General features: G+C 44.6%; 2 protein-coding genes across 3 annotated transcripts in view; one reads left to right on the top strand and one right to left on the bottom strand.

Annotated features, from left to right (window-relative positions):
- The window catches only part of LOC117529205 (endoplasmic reticulum metallopeptidase 1), a 31876-nt gene extending 29779 nt beyond the window's left edge, over positions 1 to 2097 (top strand). Inside the window, exon 15 of the mRNA XM_034191920.1 lies at positions 1434 to 2097. Coding sequence (XP_034047811.1) covers positions 1434 to 1610 — 177 coding nt within the window. The 3' untranslated portion in view covers positions 1611 to 2097. The remainder of the gene's footprint in view (positions 1 to 1433) is intronic.
- Positions 2098 to 3646: 1549 nt separating this feature from the next.
- ric1 (RIC1 homolog, RAB6A GEF complex partner 1) overlaps positions 3647 to 20119 on the bottom strand; it is a 107570-nt gene continuing 91097 nt past the window's right edge. For both annotated transcript variants that reach the window (XM_034191640.1, XM_034191641.1), the window contains exons 19-27: positions 18356 to 18763; positions 17927 to 18238; positions 12705 to 12863; positions 12391 to 12527; positions 10718 to 10998; positions 9119 to 9331; positions 8837 to 9014; positions 8537 to 8725; positions 3647 to 7139 (exon numbers count right to left, since the gene is read on the bottom strand). In XM_034191640.1, the coding sequence (XP_034047531.1) occupies positions 6830 to 7139; positions 8537 to 8725; positions 8837 to 9014; positions 9119 to 9331; positions 10718 to 10998; positions 12391 to 12527; positions 12705 to 12863; positions 17927 to 18238; positions 18356 to 18763 (2187 nt within the window). In that variant the 3' untranslated portion in view covers positions 3647 to 6829. The remainder of the gene's footprint in view (positions 7140 to 8536; positions 8726 to 8836; positions 9015 to 9118; positions 9332 to 10717; positions 10999 to 12390; positions 12528 to 12704; positions 12864 to 17926; positions 18239 to 18355; positions 18764 to 20119) is intronic.

Here is a 20119-nt window from a genome sequence, read left to right as displayed (position 1 = left end):
TTGTCACAAGTTGTGAGCAACTCAGATTAAGTTCTTTTATACTTTAAGTGGATGCAATTTAGTCTTGAAGAAGTAAAATGTTTTTTTAATGTAAAAATAAATAAATAAAGGGGTCATATGGGTTAAGCTTATATCTATCCTATTCAAAATCCTATAAAGGACAATTTCACTTATTTTTTTTCCAAACTTAGACATGTTAAAGCATCGTTAGCAGTGTTGCTTCTTGTGTCGTACACAATAAAAACCAGCTGAAATGGAAATACGAGAACCACGAGCAGGTCAGACACTACTAGAACTTGAAATGAACTCAAACAACATTTTTGTAGTTGATGCAGTCTTGCATTTTATGGTTACATACATTACCAACTTTATTCAAGTGCATTTAATATTTAAATATTAACTGTGCAGTGATCTTTAATAACTGTGTCATCATCACATCCTTGCAAGTGCAAGAACATAGAACGTGTGGTTGCAACACACAAATCTCAAATTTTATATTTATGCTAGCACTATTTATTGTTAATGTGCACTAAGGAAATGCATGAAACTTTGCACAGCTGTGCAAACAGACATTCTGTTGTATGCAGATGAAACAGGTGACACATTAAAGAAGAAAACCTCACTAATTCAGCTGAGAAATGCAACAAATGCAGATACTTCTGAACAGTACAATTTAACAATTGTGCTTTGTTGCTCAAAAAAAAACAAAAAAAAAAACAGCCAAACAGGTTAATTTCATTTTGATTTTAATATTAAAATGACAGGTGATTTGATGACACAATCATAAAAAACAGTATCTTTGTCTCTTAGTGTGTATTCCTGGAGATGTTAAATTTCTGTTGGGACTATTTGCTGTAATTTGTAAGTGTAGTAAATTAGCTATGAAGCAACAGCAGCCTCCAGGACCAAGCAGTTATTTAAAAGGCTTTTTCACTTGCAACATGTTGGCGTGTCTGTGTTTATTTAAGGCTTTGGTCATTTTTGCATGTTAGAAGATCAAAGTATCAGAGCTGTTTCATGGATTTTCTTATTGAAAGCTTTGTGGACTCAGCAACTGACTCTGATAGTCACAACAAAAATACACGAGGTGGTCGTATTCACAGCTGACCCACAGGCTCTCAAACAAATTTTTTAAAAGGTCTCTTACAAAGAAGTTTTCAAATGTGAGTAGAGAATTCAGAGGCTGGATTGCTTACAAGGTTTAAGTGTGACGAGGGCTGTTTAAAAAAAAAAAAAAAAAAAAAGTACGCTGGCTCCTTTTTAGACTGCTGTGATGTCGGTGGTGTGGGACACACCCACCCAGTCTGTGACACGCCCACACAGTTTGCAGGAGAGCGATGGATCATCTGAACAGACTGAACTGTTGGTTCAAATGCTTCAGTGTTTGTGGCTGCAAACTTTAAAACCTGTTGCCCCCCCCCGTTTTGTCTCAGCCTCCCAGGGATCCTGACCCAACAGGGCCAGAGGGGATGATCTCACTTGCCGTGTCCTCCCACTATTTCTTCGGGAAAGACAAGAGGACACCTCAGCTGGAGGAAATCCTGGGCAGATTTCCCACATGGGCGTTTACATCCTCCTGGGTCAGTACCTACGACATGTACCGCTACTGATGGACCTGCACTGAGGAGGGCTGCATACTGAACAATAACGAGGAGGGGGCGTGCACACTCGCCCCCCCCACACACACTCCATGGCAGCCTGGCCTACAGACCCCATCACTGTGTCAGTCGTCTTTGTAGCTAAGCGTGCAGGACGCTCAGTCTTCAGAGCCTTACAGACCGACCAGGCGACGCCCCGGGTGCTACTGTAAGCCCTGTGCTCGATCCTGGATCAGTCACATCAAGGAACTCTGTTCTTTTTGCCTCTCTTATACTTGATCTGCTGTGCCTTTGCTTTGCTCACTTCCTTCCACTCTCTTTCTCGTGCTCTCACTAACATCGTCCTCCTGATTTTGGTCTCTGCTACTAACCAGCTGTTAACATTCTGTGTAAAAATGGTGAGAGCGAGTTTTCTCCTGGTCAGCGTCACTGGCTTCCTCTGCAGAAAACTGGCACCACCACCTGCACCGTAACTGTGCCACTGACTGCCAGAAGGAAAAAGGAATTTAGATTACTGATTGATCAGTTAACTGTGAAATTACTCCTTTTCATTCCTCGTGGAGACATTTGATTTGGAGTGAGTCTGTATGCAGTTAAGAATGCCAAATATTTATATCACCTGTTTGACAGAAACATGCATGTTGAAGGAAAAGGGCTCACCAGTGGCAGACTGTAACACCAGTCATGTTTGGATCTGTCTTGTTTGACAGGAATTTGTTTTGGTTAAGAGGGTAAAAATACGTGGCTAAAGCAGAGGTTGTAAGGGGGGGGGAGGGGGGGGGTGAGCCGTTGGTAGAAACTTATCAGGCACCAGTGCAACATGTGTTCTATGTGCACATTTTGATTTGCATTTGTGGTTACTGTAATATTTCTGCTCTTGTGCAAACCTGACATCTGTGGACAAAGTGGTTTCCAGCAGCATGAAATTAAAAACAAATCGTGTTGTAGTAAAAACAAAACAAAGGAACTCCAATTTATTCAGTCATTCCACTAAAATGTAAGAAAAGATGAAACATTATGTGCAGAAACTTCTGAGTTTGTTAAAATATGCAAGTTTTTTTTTTTTGGAAACTGCATAAATATATCAAGTTGTAAATTTGTCTCTACTTAAAATAATTCTGCATTCCCTCTAAATAAACATGTTCATCGTTGGTAGAGACGAGGCCAAAGTTTTGGGACCACCCGTAAAGGCACCTGTTTTCATGTGACAGTTTCTATGAACAATATTCTGCTTATAGGGGGAGGTGATGGTCTAGTGCAGGAGTGGGCAACTTGTTCCGGAAAGGGCCAAGAGGGTGCAGGTTTTCTTTGCAGCTACCGACTCCACCAGGTGATTTTACTGATTAATATCACTTTGAGCAGATGGAATTAGTTAATCAGTGAAATCACCTGGTGGAGTCGGTGGCTGCAAAGAAAACCTGCACCCTCTTGGCCCTTTCCGGAGCAAGTTGCCCACCCCTGGTCTAGTGATTAAAGCGTTGGGACTTGAGACCAGAGGATCCTCGGTTCAAATCCCAGACTGACCCTAAAATCACTAAGGACCCTTGGGCAAGGTTCTTAATCCTCTAGTTCAGGGGTGGCCAAGTTCGGTCCTCGAGAGCCACATTCCTGATACTCTTAGTTGTCTCCCTGCTCCAACACACCTGAATCCAATGAAAGGCTCATTAAGTCTGCTAACAAGTCTTTAATTGGATTCAGGTGTATTGGAGCAGGGAGACAACTAAGAGTATCAGGAATGTGGCTCTCGAGGACCGAACTTGGCCACGCCTGCTCTAGTTGCTCCCAGTGAGTAGTGAGCGCCTTGAACACATTGGGGTGAATGTGAGGCATTATTTGTAAAGTGCTTTGAGCATCTTGTTTTTCACTTGTGACTGTTGCTCAGAAACAGTGATTTCAATGACATTTGGAGGGCAGAGGCTAGGATTGTTTAAATGTTGGCGTAGATCTGGATCCAGTTGGTATACACTACCAGCGGAAGGTTTGGACGCACTTTTCCGGATGGGACTGTGGATTGGATTGTACCGTTTAAAAGAAATGGGAAGCAAAAGTTTTTACAAAATAATTTATTGGTGTTGATGTACAAGGGGGGAAGAATTAAGTATAAAAGCAAACATGAGTAGAAAAAGTGTTTGGAAAAGAATCTGTACACTGCATTGAGGAGAGCAGCTGCTCCTGGCCAAGAAAATGTTTTTGACGTCAGGAAGTGACCAATACTTTCAAACTGTACACACAAGGGGAAGGAGCGATCTCCCCCCCCCCCCCCCAAAAAAAACCCCATAAAAACAGTCCTCGAGGAGAGCAGCTTCACAGCCACTCAGAATGAAACCACAAAATTGCCACCCGATTCATTTCTGCAGGAAGTCGTCTACGCCTGCAACGTGGGTGTGCGTGAGTATTAGTTCCCTCAAGAGTCATGCACGAGTGCTCCATCATCTGGCAGAGGGTGAGAACAGAAGGCCTCTGAAGTCTTTGGTTCGTCAAATTACCGTTTTCAAGTCGAGTTCAGCTGAAAGCGGAGCAGCGGCGTGAAGCTGCAGGCTGGTTTAAAACGTCACTGCTGCATACCCTTTTTTTGTTGTTTTTTTGCCCCATTATGAAGATTGAAAACACAGGATAGAAAAGCAAAAACATTTCCACACAAGCATGATTTTGGTCTGCAACAGACAGAAGCAACGTAGGAAAAAATGACAAAGAAATGCATATATATATATATATTTAGATATACATATGAAAAGCTGGGTAATGTTTCATTACATTGCACAACATAATACTGATCTGATAAACTGTTTAGTGCTTCAAGCACAACTTGATTAGCCGCAGGAGACGATCATCAGTCATAAGAACTCTATCACTCAGTTATAATGCCAATAAATAAGGATGATTGTTAATACAATAAAACTCCACATTTCAACTGGCTTTGAATACCGTGTGGTAGAAACAGCAGCATGCGCTGCCGTCCACTCGACAAACTGCAGGGGTGAATGAAATGTTCAAATCCTCAGACCGTCAAGGATGCAATGTGAGCGTCGCCACAGCAACAGTCTCCTCGCTTTAAAATGGTACAGACACCAAACTAAACTGGAGACGAAAAAGGTCGAGAGGAAACACCTGTGTGCACGTGTACATAAAATACTGCCTAAAGAGTTTGACTCCAGATGAAACAGCCTTTGAAATAATTTAATAAAAAATTCTCTGGTTCTAGTTTTTGAGGTGGGAATATTTGCTGCTTTGCTTCACACACATGTAGTTTGAATATCTTTGGGTTTTGGACAAGTGGTTGGGAAAACATATGATTAAAAAAAAGAGTTGATTTTGGTATTAACAAAAACCTGTCTGCCATATCTTTAAAAAAAAAAAAAAACTTGCTAGTTTGGTTCTGAATGCAACAAAAATTTTGAGTTGGCATTTGTTGAGCTGTGAAGCAGCTCTCGCCCCGGTTGAATTGAGTACAATTTTCCAGAATAACGACTCGGCCTGGCTCTGATGTGAATTAGCAGAGAGCTTGGCGCTGGTCCGCGGGTTTTCTTAATGCCATAGCTGGTTTGAACATGGTGAAAATTTTTTAAAACTAATCTCAGCATCTGCTGAATTGGTGCTGAGTGTACAAGAAGTTGCCCTCAGTTGAATGGTAAATGGTTTGCATTTCTATAGGGAGTGGGCGGAGCCTTCTCCATAATAAATAAGCAACAATAAATATTTGATCTAAGCGTCGTGCCCAAAGGCGGCGATCAACGGCCATTTGGTAACAAGAAGCTAAATGGGTGTGTCAGTCAGATAGTGTAACATGTATAGCCAAGAAGGTAAGTAATGTTTGGATTGTTCGCATAGTTATCTTAAATAATAATAAATTACATCAGGTTCAGATGTGAGATTTGGGACCATGGATCATTTAATTTCACTTTAAAAAGAAAAGTTCAGCTTTTTACCATCTTAGTCATATTAAGGTTGGAAAAAAGGCAAACTTGTCCCTTGTCCTTTGCATTTCTCTCACCCACTGAAATGCACATTTTGTGGGTTTTGGGGGAAACAGCGCCCGCACTTCCACTTGAGCACAGATTTAAGGACTGCTGGGCCTCCCTCTTTCAAATAGAATTATTTTCACGATGCCTGGATGATGGAAATTGGCAGCAGTTACCACTTTTATTTTTAACACGAGATCATAAAACTAAATTTGTTCCTAACTAGTTCTTGTAACATCAGCAGCGCCGCCACAGCTGTTAGCATCACCATTAACCAATCAGAGAATGGGATGGAAGTACAATTTAGTGTGAAATTATGTGATTGGCTGCAAGTGAAGTTTCTTTTTAAAAAAAAAAACCGATTGCTTTCTGACTGCCCTATGAAACAGCAGGGGGCGCCATCGTGAAAGCCAAAGATTAAAAATAAATATCCATTTAAAGGGAAACAAATCATGTGATTTAAACATTAAATCTCTGTGCTTCAGCAGTTGCATCCAGTACTCTGTAGACGTGAACCTGATATGAGGATTTTTCACTACAAACTAAATGACTGGTGTAAAAGGGATGTAATCCTGGACTGTTACTGGTCTGGCATCTTTTTTTGTGCACTCCTCATGAGATGTGCACACTGATCTACTCCCACTTAGCATCGAAAAATCAAAACCACACTTAATGGTAGCTTAGACTTCAGGGAAGTTTTTAAAGCCTCTGAGGATGTGATCAGTGGTTTGAAATTAATCTGCACTTTTCTCACATGAAAAGCTTAAAGTTGTCATTTCTCAAGAATTACATAGAATTCATACCATGACTGGTTTTTACAGGGAGGGTCAAAGCACATGTGATAGAAAAATAATCTTATCATGAGGTATGAAAAGTATGAAACACCTGGTGTGCACACACCAACTGCAGGATGTCGACGTTTGTTCTCAGCGAAGCAGCGAGACATTTTTATGTCTGTATGATGACACGTGACCAGACGATACATGGTGCTTTCAGGCCGGATGTCTGGGAGGAAACTGTGCCAAATAAAACGTGCACTGGAACAGAAACTCTGGCGCCGTTTTTGAGCAGACTTCTTAAACGGTTGTGCCGAGTCGTCTTTGTGCCAGTCGAGTCACCACTTGGTGTCCACACGCTCTAAACAGGAGACAATACTGACAGAGAGAGAACTGCCAGGGGAGGGGCTTTCGGTGCACACGCAAAGTCCACTTCCTCCTCCTCCTCCAAGGCTCCAAAGGTCAAAGCTTAGAGAACAGGATGTGACAACACTGTTTAGGACAAGATACAGTCATAGGTTCCCTCTTCCTCCCCCTGGTCCTCCGTCTGCACAGGAGGACAGTCCTCAGAGGGCGGCCGAGAAAAGCTGCTGGCAGATTCCAGGGAGGCCAAACTCAGCGGCGCAGCAGCTCCTCTGCTCTCCTCGGCCCGCGATAACGCAGCACCTCCCAAGCCTTCAGAGCCACAGTGTTTAGCGTTTTGTCCGCTGGGCTGGAAAGCCTCTGGCTGTACCTGTTCCACCACAGACTCCATCAGCTGCTGCAGCTGTGGCTGAATCAGGCTCAGAAACGGTGTGTATCCCAAGCTGGAAAACAAGATCAACACAAATCATCAACAATCATCAGCTAAAGGATAATCAGCAACTACTTTGATAACTGAATACTCCTTTTAGTTGGTTGTAGCTGTGCAGCCTGCATTTGGAACGGACGTCGTCGCATGAACAGGCCCACTGACGGCATGAGGAAGCCTGGATGACCCCTGCCTGTGGTGTAAACACCTGTGTGGACTTCTCATCAAACAAATTTTTTCTTTTGTAAAGTTGTGTTGTTTGATGTCGTTTTCTGTTTCTTCAGCTTTGTAAAAACCTTGTAAATGTTAAAATGGCCCAAGTAGAGGGTTACCCACTTTGAGTCTGGTCTGCTTCAGGTTTCTTCCTCAGTATCATCAGACAGAGTTTTTCCTTATCACTGTCACCTGTGTGCTTGCTCTAGCGGTTGGTAAGTTTAGACCTTACTTGTGTGAAGCGCCTTGAGGCAGCTTTGTTGTGATTTGGTGCAATTTACACAAAATAAATTGAATTGAAATTCCTTTAAATTGTTGGAAATAAAATGTGACAATTGTAACAAACTGGTGCCAAATTGTAAAATATGAATTATTTTCTCCCAATGGAAGCCAATTTCTACCAAGAAAGTAAAAACAGAATGATTATAACACCTTCCCACAGTGGACACCTTTTAAGTGATCACAAGTTAAAGGTTTGACCATGTCATAACCCAATCACTTTTTTTTTTTTTTTACTACTACTGCTTACTTAGCCTACAGGCCATCCAGAATGTATTCACAGCACTTCACCTTTTCCACATTTTGTTATGCTATGACCTCATTCCAACATGGTTTAAAATAATTTTTTCCCTCAAAATTCTACTCACAACACCCCATAATGACAACATGAAAAAAGTTTTTTTTCTTTTAAATTTTTGTAAATTTATTAAAAATAAAAAATACTAAGAAATTACATGTACCTATGTATTCACACCCTTTGACCAGTACTTTGTTGATGTACCTTTGGCAGCAATTACAGCCTCAAGTCTTCTCGAATATGATGCCACAAGCTTGGTGCACCTATCTCTGGGCAGTTTTGCCCATTCCTCTTTGCAGCACCATCAATTTTTAAGGCAAATTATGAAGGTAAAACCAAAAGTAGTCAGAAACGGCCAATTATACCCTGGACTCCAGAGGGTTAATATAAAAATCAGAATTTTTTTGTCGATCAGCAAATGGCTTTAAAAAAAAAACAACAAAAAAACCTAAAGCCCTGCGCAAAACAGTACTTGTAACACTTTTTTTAAACAATGGTCTTTTGTTCACACATTTATGAATAGCAACGTTTATACCATCAAGTTTTTCAAATCACTGTTTTGTACCTTATTTGCATTTTTAATTCTTTAAATAAGTCATGAACATTATGATTGCTGTACCCACCAGTCAACAGACGCCCACGCATTGACAGCCAATAAGCCATCTCGAACACTTTGCACAGTTTCTGCAGGAACCTCTGGGTTGTTCAGGAAGCCGATCACCTTTTTGATGACACTGGCATCCCGGAGAATCAAACCAATGATGACACACCACTCGAGACAGCCTGCCTCCATGAAGACATGGAGCAGGTACCTGAATTAGGCGCAAACGTTTGATGTTATTTCTGATTTAAAGCGATGTGTGCAGTATTACGGTACATACGTGCATTTCTTACAAAAAACTTCTCCAGTAAGTGAATCTCACCTGAGCTGCACCTGGGACTTGTGCGGCCCTTTGTTGGCGAGTTCCATGGAGATGTGCTCCAGCTCAGCCTGACTAAGACTCAGAGTGGATGAGTTCTCATCCACCATTGTCCAATCACCGTCCACCACTGAGCTGGTCTCTGTCAGGTCTGTGGCTGAGCCCACACTGTACTCTTCCACTGGTGGACGGGGATGAGAAAAATATGTTAAAAAGACTTTTTTTTTGGGTGGGGTGGGGGGGGGTTAAGGGGATAAATCACACTGGACTGCAGCGTGTTCTTACCTTTATTGGTCAGCAGTGACAGGAAGGCGTCTTGAGTCTGTGGTGTGTGCTGGTGTGAGTGAGAAGACGAAGCAGATTCCACATCCTTGGTGCTGAGCCCCAACCCGTCCAGCCACATGTGGCTGCTGGAAGTGGCCTGGGGGGGCGCTGTGTCCATGTCGCTGTTGAGCAGGCTGTCAGCAGATTGTGACTTCAGCAGACGTGTGCTTAGCACTTAAAGAACAAAGACACAGCAGCTCATGACAACAGAAAAAGGCTTCGTGTTCCGCTTAAAAATCAAGGCGCAGACACACGTGCACTGTCACATCCAGACCTGAACACAGCTCGGGGCGTGGCACAATCACCGAAGCAGATGAGGTGTGCATATGCTCCCACACTTGGAGAAACACACATTTATCGATTCACATTCGGCCAAATTGTAGCCACAGTCGCTGATTTTTTTCTCTTTTTGCTGTTAAACACTATTAGCTGGTTTCAATCCTTAGTAACAATTTGAAAAATCACATGCTGCGGTGACCGATTAGAATGAATGCTCCAACTACTGGTGCTTCATAGGGCACAGTTCTCAAATCCTGCATGAAATAAAATACTTATTTATCAAAACATTTGTAAATGTTCCTTTTTTAAACTCAATTCATGCTTTTCAATTCATAATAAAAATGACAACATAAAGAAAATGTGATTTTAAAACAAACAGAGAACGTCACATCACACGTTAAACATTTTCCTGTTGCTTTTTTGCTTTGAAGTATTTTGTCAGTTTATGATGGTGTGGTTTTCTCTGAACTGGTTCAGTACACTGTTAAAGGACAAGTTCACTGTTTAAAGGTAACTTTAGACATAAAAACAATGTTAGCTACCAACTGTCAGAGTGCGCTACTCACCTTTGAAGATTGCTTGTTTGACATCAGTTTTGTTTAAAAAGATAAAAAAATAACTACTTGAGGGAGTTGTTCCATGACAGTGCTTAAAGGTGTATGACTCTGAGGTTTTTTTTTTAAATTTAAGACATGAATAGAATTTTTTTTTTGGTACCACTATAATTTTATTCCTTAGCATTTAAATAAGGGACTCATAATATATTCTGCTTTAGTATCATAAAGGTTTCGCAAATTGCCCATTGTAGCACTGCCAATATGATAAAAAAAAATAAAAAAAAATCACACAGCCTGGAAACAATTTAGTATTTTTTTTCCCCTGAAGGGGAGAAATTCCAGTGATCAGGTGATCATGAAATGTTAACACAACTATACTTATTTGACCATTTAATCTTTGACATTTCAGGGGAAGCTGAGCTTCCCTTGCAGTCTTAGAGAAATCGCCAACCCGTATTACATGTAAGTAATCAAAGCATGCATAAACATTACATAATTTCTGCAGACTTTATGCGTGGTTTGGTTTTGAAGAACGTTACTCACTGGTTTCCTGGATAAAAGTCGAGATACGTCTGGAAATAAGCGGTCAGACCGACCTAACGAGCTGACTGGTGTCAGAGAAATATCATGACATCTGCTACTAGCTTTTGGCATCATTTGAGATGTACGATCAAACCTGCTTTGTTGTGAAGCAACAGAAGACAAAGTGGAGCTTGTCCCTCACCTGTACGACACTGTCCGTTCTTAAGCGGTGAGCTGAAGCTTCCCATGGGAATGACAGGAAAAGGCCACAGAAAATCCTTATGGAGTGTCTTCAAGGCTGTGACAAAATCCTCCACACGGGCTACGCGGTTTCTCTCCCGGCACAACCAGCTGATGAGTTCAAAGCCCAGCTGTGCAGAAAAACATCCGAGGTCGCGAAGGCGCACCTGCTCCAGGAGGTGTCGGGCGTGACGCCACAGCATCATGTCGATATACATGTTCTCGGCACACTCTGCATCTCGACTGACAGGGACATAATAAGGGAGGGAATGAAAATGAGAAAAACATTTTGATTTGGTAGAAGAAATGTGTCAGCCTCACTGCTAAGCTACATGTAGGAAGAAAAGACACCATTTTTTCAGGTCACATCACTATCTTCAAACAAACAAAACAAATGCTGTCATCTAATACAGTACCAGTCAAAAGTTTGGACATGTTTTCCCATTTAAATTAATTGGGGGGGGGGGGGACCATAACATGAACATTTCAGCCTGAAATGACATCTTTCACACCTGTAATGACCTCTAACCCTTTGTTTATAACAGAAATGGAAACGCTGATTACACTAAGTCCTGAAAAACAAAATATAAAAGAAAGATTATTTGGATTTCTAGGACATCTGAATGCCAATCCCTAATATTACACTCACATATTTCAGCGTGTAGTAACACGAGGCCAAAAGGTCCGATGGCCAGAATGTTCTAGGCCTGGACTGCTGCAGGGCTGAAAAGTTGGGCCGAACACCCCCACATAGTTGTTAATGAATTTAATAGGCAAGTAATAATAGATTCATTGTTGTAGCTCTAAATTACACTATGCAATTTTCAGGTTTGGAATGATGTTTATTTCAAGCTCTACTGTGGTGTAACGGTTGATAACCACATATTTCCTGTTCAATAAACTGAGAGTAAAGGAATTTCGACAAAGAGGAGCAGTGCTCTCAGACCAATGTTTTAATTTGACTCATGCTGAAAAGAAGCGAATTTGCCCTTTAAAGGGAAAATATCATGGATTTAAATTATAATAAATGATAACACCAATTTAATCCCTCTTTGAATGGACCATTAATCCTAAAATAAAAGCAGCTGTTATCTGCTTGTATAACAGCTAAGCATTAAAAGCCAATTCAATGTGGATTTAGTTCTTAAACCTTTATCAGCAGTGTGACAAAAAAAAAAAACTTCAATATGAAGGAGCACAAATCTTCTTCAAAGAGTAAAAACATTATGAGCCGGCTTGTTTGGATAAAATGAGACCTCAGAGAGAGGAGCCAATTCCCAGGTTTCCAGGTAATGGCAGATTCTTGAATCCACAGCTAAGAATGAACGAGCTGCACAGATTTAAAAGCTGCTGCTTCAGTTCTTTTGTCTGTGCGTCAACATGCTTATAAATGAAACAAAACATGGTTTATGTTAAGGTTGGCTTTTGCCACAGCAACACTGCACATCGGCGCCATCTTGACTGACATATGATGGCGGTTGTGTGTCTGCAATATGTTTCAAATTCTCCACCGGGGGCAGTGAGGGTTGCTGTTAACTTGTAGCCCAGTCGTGTGAACATCTGGCTGAGCTGAAGCGAGTCCGATGTGCAGCACTGCTGTCGTGCACGTCGGTCCTGAGAGGTGCGTGTACACACCTTTTAGCAGAGGGTCCACTGGGCATGCTGAAGGTCTTCTGTAAGTTGAACTTGCCCGTCGCAATGGAGTCAGCTGACTGAGACAAGCTGATGCTGCGATTTCTGAAGAACTCAAAGCCGCCGGTGGAGCTCGGTTCCTGAAGATGGAACTAGCAGTCAAACCCAGTTTGTCTTCACACAAAGACTTACACAGTCAACTCTAATGCTGAGGTTTTATTAACCTTCTGCATGTTCTGGCTTTAAATTATTCTTGTACTGAGACACAAAATGGCAAGCCACATTTATAAAAGCTCAGAGGATTTTAAGCATCTTACCTGAGTCGTTGGTGTTGGCGGTGGAGTCTCCGTCTCCCCAGAGCCAATAGCTCTGAGGAAACGGATCATGTGGCGGCAGAGGTCCCACTTGCCCTGCTCCAGAGCCGTATTAAAGAGCAGAGTGGCGTGCTGTCGGCTTACCGACGGCACCTCCATGTTCTTCACAGAAAGGGAGGAAGATGCATACAAGCAGAGAGAGATGGAGACTAAATTAATTTAAGATTTGACAAATTAGACTACTTTATTCAGGTTAGCACCTGATAAAACCAAAGAAAATCTTTAACAATGAGACCTGAGTTCAGAACCTCCATGACCAGTAAAAAAAAATCAAGGACAGAGACGTCGCCCGGTATGGCGGAGCCGGGGCCCCACCCTGGAGCCAGGCCTGGGGTTGGGGCTTGCGGGCGAGCGCCTGGTGGGCAGGCCTTAGCCCATGGGGCCCGGCCGGGTTCAGCCCGAAAGAGCGACGTGGGCCCGCCCTCCTGTGGGTTCACCACCTGCAGAGGGGGCCATGGGGGTCGGGTGCAGAGAGGATTGGGTGGCGGTCGAGGGCGGGTGGCCGGCGGCCCAGTCCATGCTCACAGCCCCTGGCTCTTGGGACGTGGAATGTCACCTCGCTGGGGGGGAAGGAGCCTGAGCGGGAGGTTGAGAGATACCGACTAGAGATAGTCGGGCTCACCTCCACGCACAGCTTGGGCTCTGGTACCCAACTCCTGGAGCATTGCTTATTGCTCCCCAGCTCAGTGGCCATGTGTTGGAGTTCACTCCGGTGAACGAGAGGGTCGCGTCCCTATGCCTTCGGGTCGGGGACAGGTCTCTCACCGTTGTCTCGGCCTACGGGCCGAGCAGCAGTGCAGAATACCCGACCTTCCTGGAGTCCCCGGGGGGGGGGTACTAGATAGCGCTCCGACTGGGGACTCCACTGTTCTCCTGGGGGATTTCAACGCCCACGTGGGCGGCAACAGTGAGACCTGGAGGGGTGTGATCGGGAAGCACGGCCTCCCCGATCTGAACCCGAGTGGTGTTCAGTTGTTGGACTTCTGTGCTAGTCACAGTTTGTCCATCACGAACACCATGTTCGAGCACAAGGGTGTCCATAAGTGCATGTGGCACCAGGACACCCTGAGCCGGAGGTCGATGATCGCCTTTGTAGTCGTATCATCTGACCTTCGGCCACCTGTCTCGGACACTCGAGTGAAGAGAGGGGCAGAGCTGTCGACCGATCACCACCTGGTGGTGAGTTGGTTTCACTGGGAGGGGAGGAAGCCGGTCAGACCTGGCAGGCCCAAACGTATCGTGAGGGTCTGCTGGGAACGACTGGCGGAACCCTCTGTCAGCGAGCTCTTCAACTCCCACCTCCGGGAGAGCTTCTCCCAGATCCCGGGGGAGGATGGAGACATGGAGTCCGAGTGGACCATGTTCTCCACCTCCATTGTCGATGCGGTCGCTCGTAGCTGTGGTCGCAAGGTCTCTGGTGCCTGTCGCGGCGGCAAACCCCCGAACCCGGTGGTGGACACCGGAAGTAAGGGATGCCGTCAAGCTGAAGAAGGAGTCCTACTTATCTTTGTTGGTAGGTGGGACCCCAGAGGCAGCTGACAGGTACAGGCAGGCCAAGCGCGCCGCAGCCTGTGTGGTCGCAGAGGCAAAAACTCGGGTCTGGGAGGAGTTCGGGGAGGCCATGGAGGAGGACTATCGGTCAGCCTCGAAGAGATTCTGGCAAACCGTGCGACGCCTCAGTGGGCGGAAGCAGCTCTCCAACAGCACTGTTTACGGTGCGGGTGGGGAGCTGTTGACCATGACTGGGGATGTTGTTGGGCGGTGGAAGGAGTACTTTGAGGATCTCCTCAATCCCATCGTCACGTCTTCCGAAGAGGAAGCAGAGACTGGGGACTCAGAGGCAGACTCATCCATTACCCAGGCCGAAGTCACTGAGGTGGTTAGAAAGCTCCTCGGTGGCAAGGCTCCTGGGGTGGATGAAATCCGTCCTGAGTACCTTAAGTCTCTGGATGTTGTGGGACTGTCTGACACGCCTCTGCAGCATCGTGTGGCGATCGGGGACAGTGCCTCTGGATTGGCAGACCGGGGTGGTGGTCCCTCTGTTTAAGAAGGGGGACCAGAGGGTGTGTTACAACTATAGGGGGATCACACTCCTCAGCCTCCCCGGTAAGGTCTATTCCAGAGTACTGGAGAGGAGAATTCGACCGATGGTCGAACCTCGGATTCAGGAGGAGCAGTATGGTTTTCGTCCTGGTCGCGGCACACTGGACCAGCTCTACATGCTCCATCGGGTGCTCGAGGGTTCATGGGAGTTTACCCAACCAGTCCACATGTGTTTTGTGGATCTGGAGAAGCCGTTCGACTGTGTCCCTCGGGGCACCCTGTGGGGAGTGCTCCGGGGTCCTTTGCTAAGGGCTATCCGGTCCCTGTACGACCGCAGCAGGAGCTTGGTTCGCATCGCCGGTAGTAAATTAAACCTGTTTCCAGTGCATGTTGGCCTCCGCCAGTGCTGCCCTTTGTCACCGGTTCTGTTCATTATTTTTATGGACAGAATTTCTAGGCGCAGCCAGGGTGTAGAGGGGGTCTGGTTTGGGAACCACAGAATCTCGTCTCTGCTGTTTGTGGACGATGTGGTTCTGTTGGCTTCGTCAAATCAGGACCTTTAGCGTGCACTGGGGTGGTTTGCAGCTGAGTGTGAAGTGTCCGGGATGAAAATCAGCACCTCCAAATCCGGGGCCATGGAAAAAGGTGCTTTTTCAGGTCGGTGGAGTGTCCTTGTCTCAAGTGGAGGAGTTTAAGTATCTCGGGGTCTTGTTCACGAGTGAGGGACGGATGGAGTGTGAGATCGATAGACGGATCGGTGCAGCATCTGCAGTGATGCGGTCGCTGTATCGGACCGTCGTGGTGAAGAGAGAGCTGAGTAGGGGGTGCAAAGCTCTCGATTTACTGATCGATCTACGTTCCGATCCTCACCTATGGTCATGAGATTTGGCTCATGACCGAAAGAACGAGATCGCGAATACAAGCGGCCGAGATGAGTTTCCTCTGCAGGGTGGCTGGGCGCTCCCTTAGAGATAGGGTGAGGAGCTCGGTCACTCGGGAGGAGCTCGGAGTCGAGCCGCTGCTCCTCCACGTTGAAAGGAGTCAGTTGAGGTGCCTCGGGCATCTTTTCCAGATGCCCCCTGGACGCCTCGCTGGAGAGGTGTTCCAGGCACGTCCCATTGGGAGGAGGCCCCGGGAAAGACCCAGGACACGCTGGAGGGACTACATCTCTCGGCTGGCTTGGGAACGCCTTGGGGTTCCCCCGGAGGAGCTGGGGGAGGTGTGTGTGGATCGGGAGGTCTGGGTGGCTTTGCTTGAGCTGCTGCCCCGCGACCCGACTCCAGATAAAGCAGAAGAAAATGGATGGATGGATGGACCTGAGCTGCTTTCACTTATGAGTTTCAACCTTGCAGCAATATTTACATTACATTCATGTAGCTGACACTGGTATACAAAGTGACTAACAACCGAGGAATCGCAATCAAGTTACAGTTCAAAGCAGCACAGCAATAAATACTGTCTTTATAATTTCAAGGAGACTTCAGCATAATAATGAAAGCTATCTTCACATACACACACAAACCACAGAGTGAAGACAGCAAGATCTGAGAAGGGAATGAAGTGAGAAAAGGCGTTATAGTAGTTGAGGTGAGTGATAACCATGGCCTGTAGCAGAAGTTGAGTGGCATATTGAGTTCCTACGTTAATTAGTAGCACAACTGGGAAACCAAAGCAACATGGAGAAGAACAGCTGGTCATCAATCATAACACCCAGGTCTCTTGCCATTCTGGTTGGAGGAGGAGATAGAGAGGCAATTTTTTTTTAAGTAGGTATTGTGACATATAGACTATTAGGCTGGGAAGACCAGCTGTTCACTCTTCGTGAGATTTAGCTGTTTCTTCATCCATGCAGATATATCTGAGTGAGAATTTGAGATCTGCGCCAAAAATGTGGAGTCATCTGGTATGAATTACGGATACAGTTGTGTATCATCTGCATAGTAGTTATATGAAAAGCTGTGCGAGAGCATAAGTGGACCCAGGAAGGTGATGTATATGGAAAAGAGAATGAGTCCCAGCAGAAAGCCTTGAGGCACCCCGGTGGAGAGGTAGTGAAATGCAGACGAACATCCTAGCTCTGATCCGTTAAATGAGTGCCCAGTGAGATATGTTTTAAACAAGAATGAGCTTTGCCAGAAATGTCCATGTTTGACAATATAGACAGTATGCGGTGGTTAACTGCATCAAAAGCAGGTGACAAGTTAAGCAGGATAAGTACTAAGGCCTGAGCTGCAACTCTTGCAGCATTTAAGGCTTTTGTCCTAGACAGCAGAGCTATTTCAGTGAAGTGTCCACTTTTCAAGCCCAACTGATTTGGCTGAAGAAGGTCATTCCATGAGAGGAAATGTGAAGGTGTCTTGACACTTGCATGCATTTTGGCTCCGCACTTTCACGCAAATCGCCGTGACGATGCCACCCACTGTGTTCCCAACTGGATGGTGCACTTTGTGCGCTGGATGCTGCGTATACAAAATAATGATTCAGCTGGGGTTTCTCTCTCTCTCTCTCTCTCTCTCTACGCATTTGGAACCATCTAAAAGGTAATTAATTGTCATGTTTATATTGTAATGGCTTGGTAAAACAGTTGCATGTTCATTCCTTCTTATGAGCAGCTGTAAAAGTATGTTCATGATACATTTAACATCTTGTTATCATTGTTCGGATGAGCTACACTGTGATGCGGCGCGCTGATGCAATCACTCACACGCAGTGTTTAATTGTTTGTGCAATGCTCACGTGAAGTTCACGTAATGTGTAACAAAGATTTTGAACATTTAAAATTTTTCTTTGCTCACTTGCATGAAGCTGCTCACAGTTTACAACGGTCTACAATAGTTTACAACAGTTTGCAATGAGTTTACACTCCTCCACGGCAGAGTGCCTGCAGGTGCACGAATCAAATTCATGCAAGTGCCAAGGTGCCTTTAGTTTTAAATGTTAAGTATTGTGTTGCCAGTTTGCATCCATCCGCATTCGGGGTTAAGGAGAAACCCTCTGAGACTACTTAGCTCCTACACGGCAAGAATTCCAAGTGCTTTCTGTGTATTGTTCTATGAAAAGCTCAGTGAACAGGGTACTGCTTGTTCTAGTGTGAGAGAACATATCTAAGGTGATGGCCACACCTGCAGTATAATCAGATAGGAAGCTGCTGTGTCCAGATCTTGAGCCATGAGGCACTCCTCAAACAGATCCTTCGGGTTCCCCACAGCAGCAAACAGGTAGTTCCACAGGGCGTACTCTGTCTTCCTGGCACAGTGGACAATGGTCTGGAGGAAGAGGGGGAACTCTGTGATGAACTTGGCTACGGTAGGCAGCAGAGGGTCTGGGATGGGTTCCCGTGATGTTGCCTCTTCTTCCAGTACCACATGTACCATTAGCTCCATGACATGAGGGAAATAAGGGAGGGAGGCACATGACTGTGCCAACATCAAAGCCTATTTGAGATGGAACAAGAATAAAGAAGGATTTGAGTTTTCATAGCTTCCAAAAGGAAAAAGTGGCAGAAAAAGTGTTTGAAAAGATAAGGTGATGCAATAGGGTCCTTTACATACCTGCTCCCCCAGGTTGCGAACTAACAATTGCCTCAGGATATGATGGAGGTAGATTTGAGAGGTCCTCTCCACGGTACAATAAGGGAACAGTGCCTCCAGTGGTTCTGAGGATCCGTGTAACCCATCATAGAGCACAGTCTCATTGGTAGCTCCGAGTACCAGGGCGTCTTCAAACAGCACGGCGAGAGGGTAAATGTTTATGTGGAAGGGCAGCATTATGCGTCTGGAGAGGAAGGAGTGGGGTTTGCGGTGGTCACGGGGAAACAGTGGCAGCCAGACCTTCATGCCTGCCTCACCACAGGATAACCACAGGGCCTCCAGCAGGTGGCGTTTCTTCTTGTTGGAGCGACAAGTACTCCACACATTCTCCACGCACTGAGCCAGAACTACTGGAGGGCAAAATGGTAGCTAGGGGAAGAAAACAAAACTTCAGTGTCAAATATACAAATGCCCTCATCCGCTTTAGTACCGTAAAGGTTTAGCAAATTGCCCATTAGGTCCATTTCCACCAGCAGAACTCGATTTAACTTGACATACTTCCCACATATTGTGAACGTTTACAGGAACGAAGATGTAACTGATCTTCTCAGCCATGGAGTCTTCACTGCAGTGAAGACTCACCGGGATCATGCAGCTATGTATATAAACTGATATGGTAATTATACCACATTTATGGATGCAATGTAGATTTCTGCATTCCTCCTCCAGGACCGCAATCCTGGCTGGACCTCGTTTACAAAGAAGAAAGCTTACAATCTCTGTACCTCCACTTTGATCCAGCTGTCACCACTAATAATCATATTCTGTTTCGGTTGTTCTACTCTTGCTCTCATATCATTAGTCTGTTTTGGTGCATGTTGTTGTTGGATCTCCTAAAATGCCCAGCGACTTACTGCAGTGGAAACAAACTTAGTGGAAATTGCAGCTAAGAGCATCAGCCATTCCACTCAAAATTTTGGTAAGCTATTGATGACAGAAAACAATACAGACCAGGGCCCATATCCGTGAAGCAACTCAAAGAGCTCCTAACTTAGCCAAAAATTTCCTGGCAAGGAATCCTAGCCTAAGAGTGAGCCAGGAGGTGTCTGAGAACACGTCTGTGCAAGGAGGGGACAGAAACTCTTATTTTTGTGAGGAGGCGGGGCTGACCTCGTTGCTAGGAATGACGCAGTCCTCTAAGAGCTGTGAATGGTTTAGAGCCCGACCGATATGGATTTTTTGAGGCCGATGCCTATAACAATATTTGGATGAAAAAATACAGATAATCGATAAATCGGCTGATTTGCCGATAAATCAACCGATATTATTATTATTATTTTTTAAAATCAATAAAATATTCTTTTTTGGACCCTTAACAAAAAAGGTATGAGCTAAAAGCTGAAGCTTTGTCCTCATATTGATTAACTTTTATAACAGAGAAGAATTTTCAAGTTCAAAAAATGCAAAAATGCAATTGGAGCAGTTAGGGGGATATTCAAGCGGCCAACTAGTAAGATATCACTCCTGAAAAGAATCTTTGCCATATCACGTGAGGTAAATCTGCCCTATGATTGGATTTTGGAAAACCATGTGACGGAGAATACACGTTAAAAGCATGCATGTGTGCACTTATTTAGTAAGTTAATTTTAAGTGCGTAATATAATTGTAAATATGTTAAAAGCACATGCATGACACAAGGAAGTGAAAACACTTATTTCCACTGTGGTCCATTTAAGAATCAAATGACAAAATAGAACAATAAAAGAAAACAATATTAATAATAC

The sequence above is a fragment of the Thalassophryne amazonica genome, chromosome 17, assembly GCF_902500255.1.
Source record: "Thalassophryne amazonica chromosome 17, fThaAma1.1, whole genome shotgun sequence".
NCBI classification, from domain to species: Eukaryota; Metazoa; Chordata; class Actinopteri; order Batrachoidiformes; family Batrachoididae; genus Thalassophryne; species Thalassophryne amazonica.
Note: the sequence above shows the minus strand (reverse complement) of the source record. Positions and strands in the feature narration are given on the sequence as shown.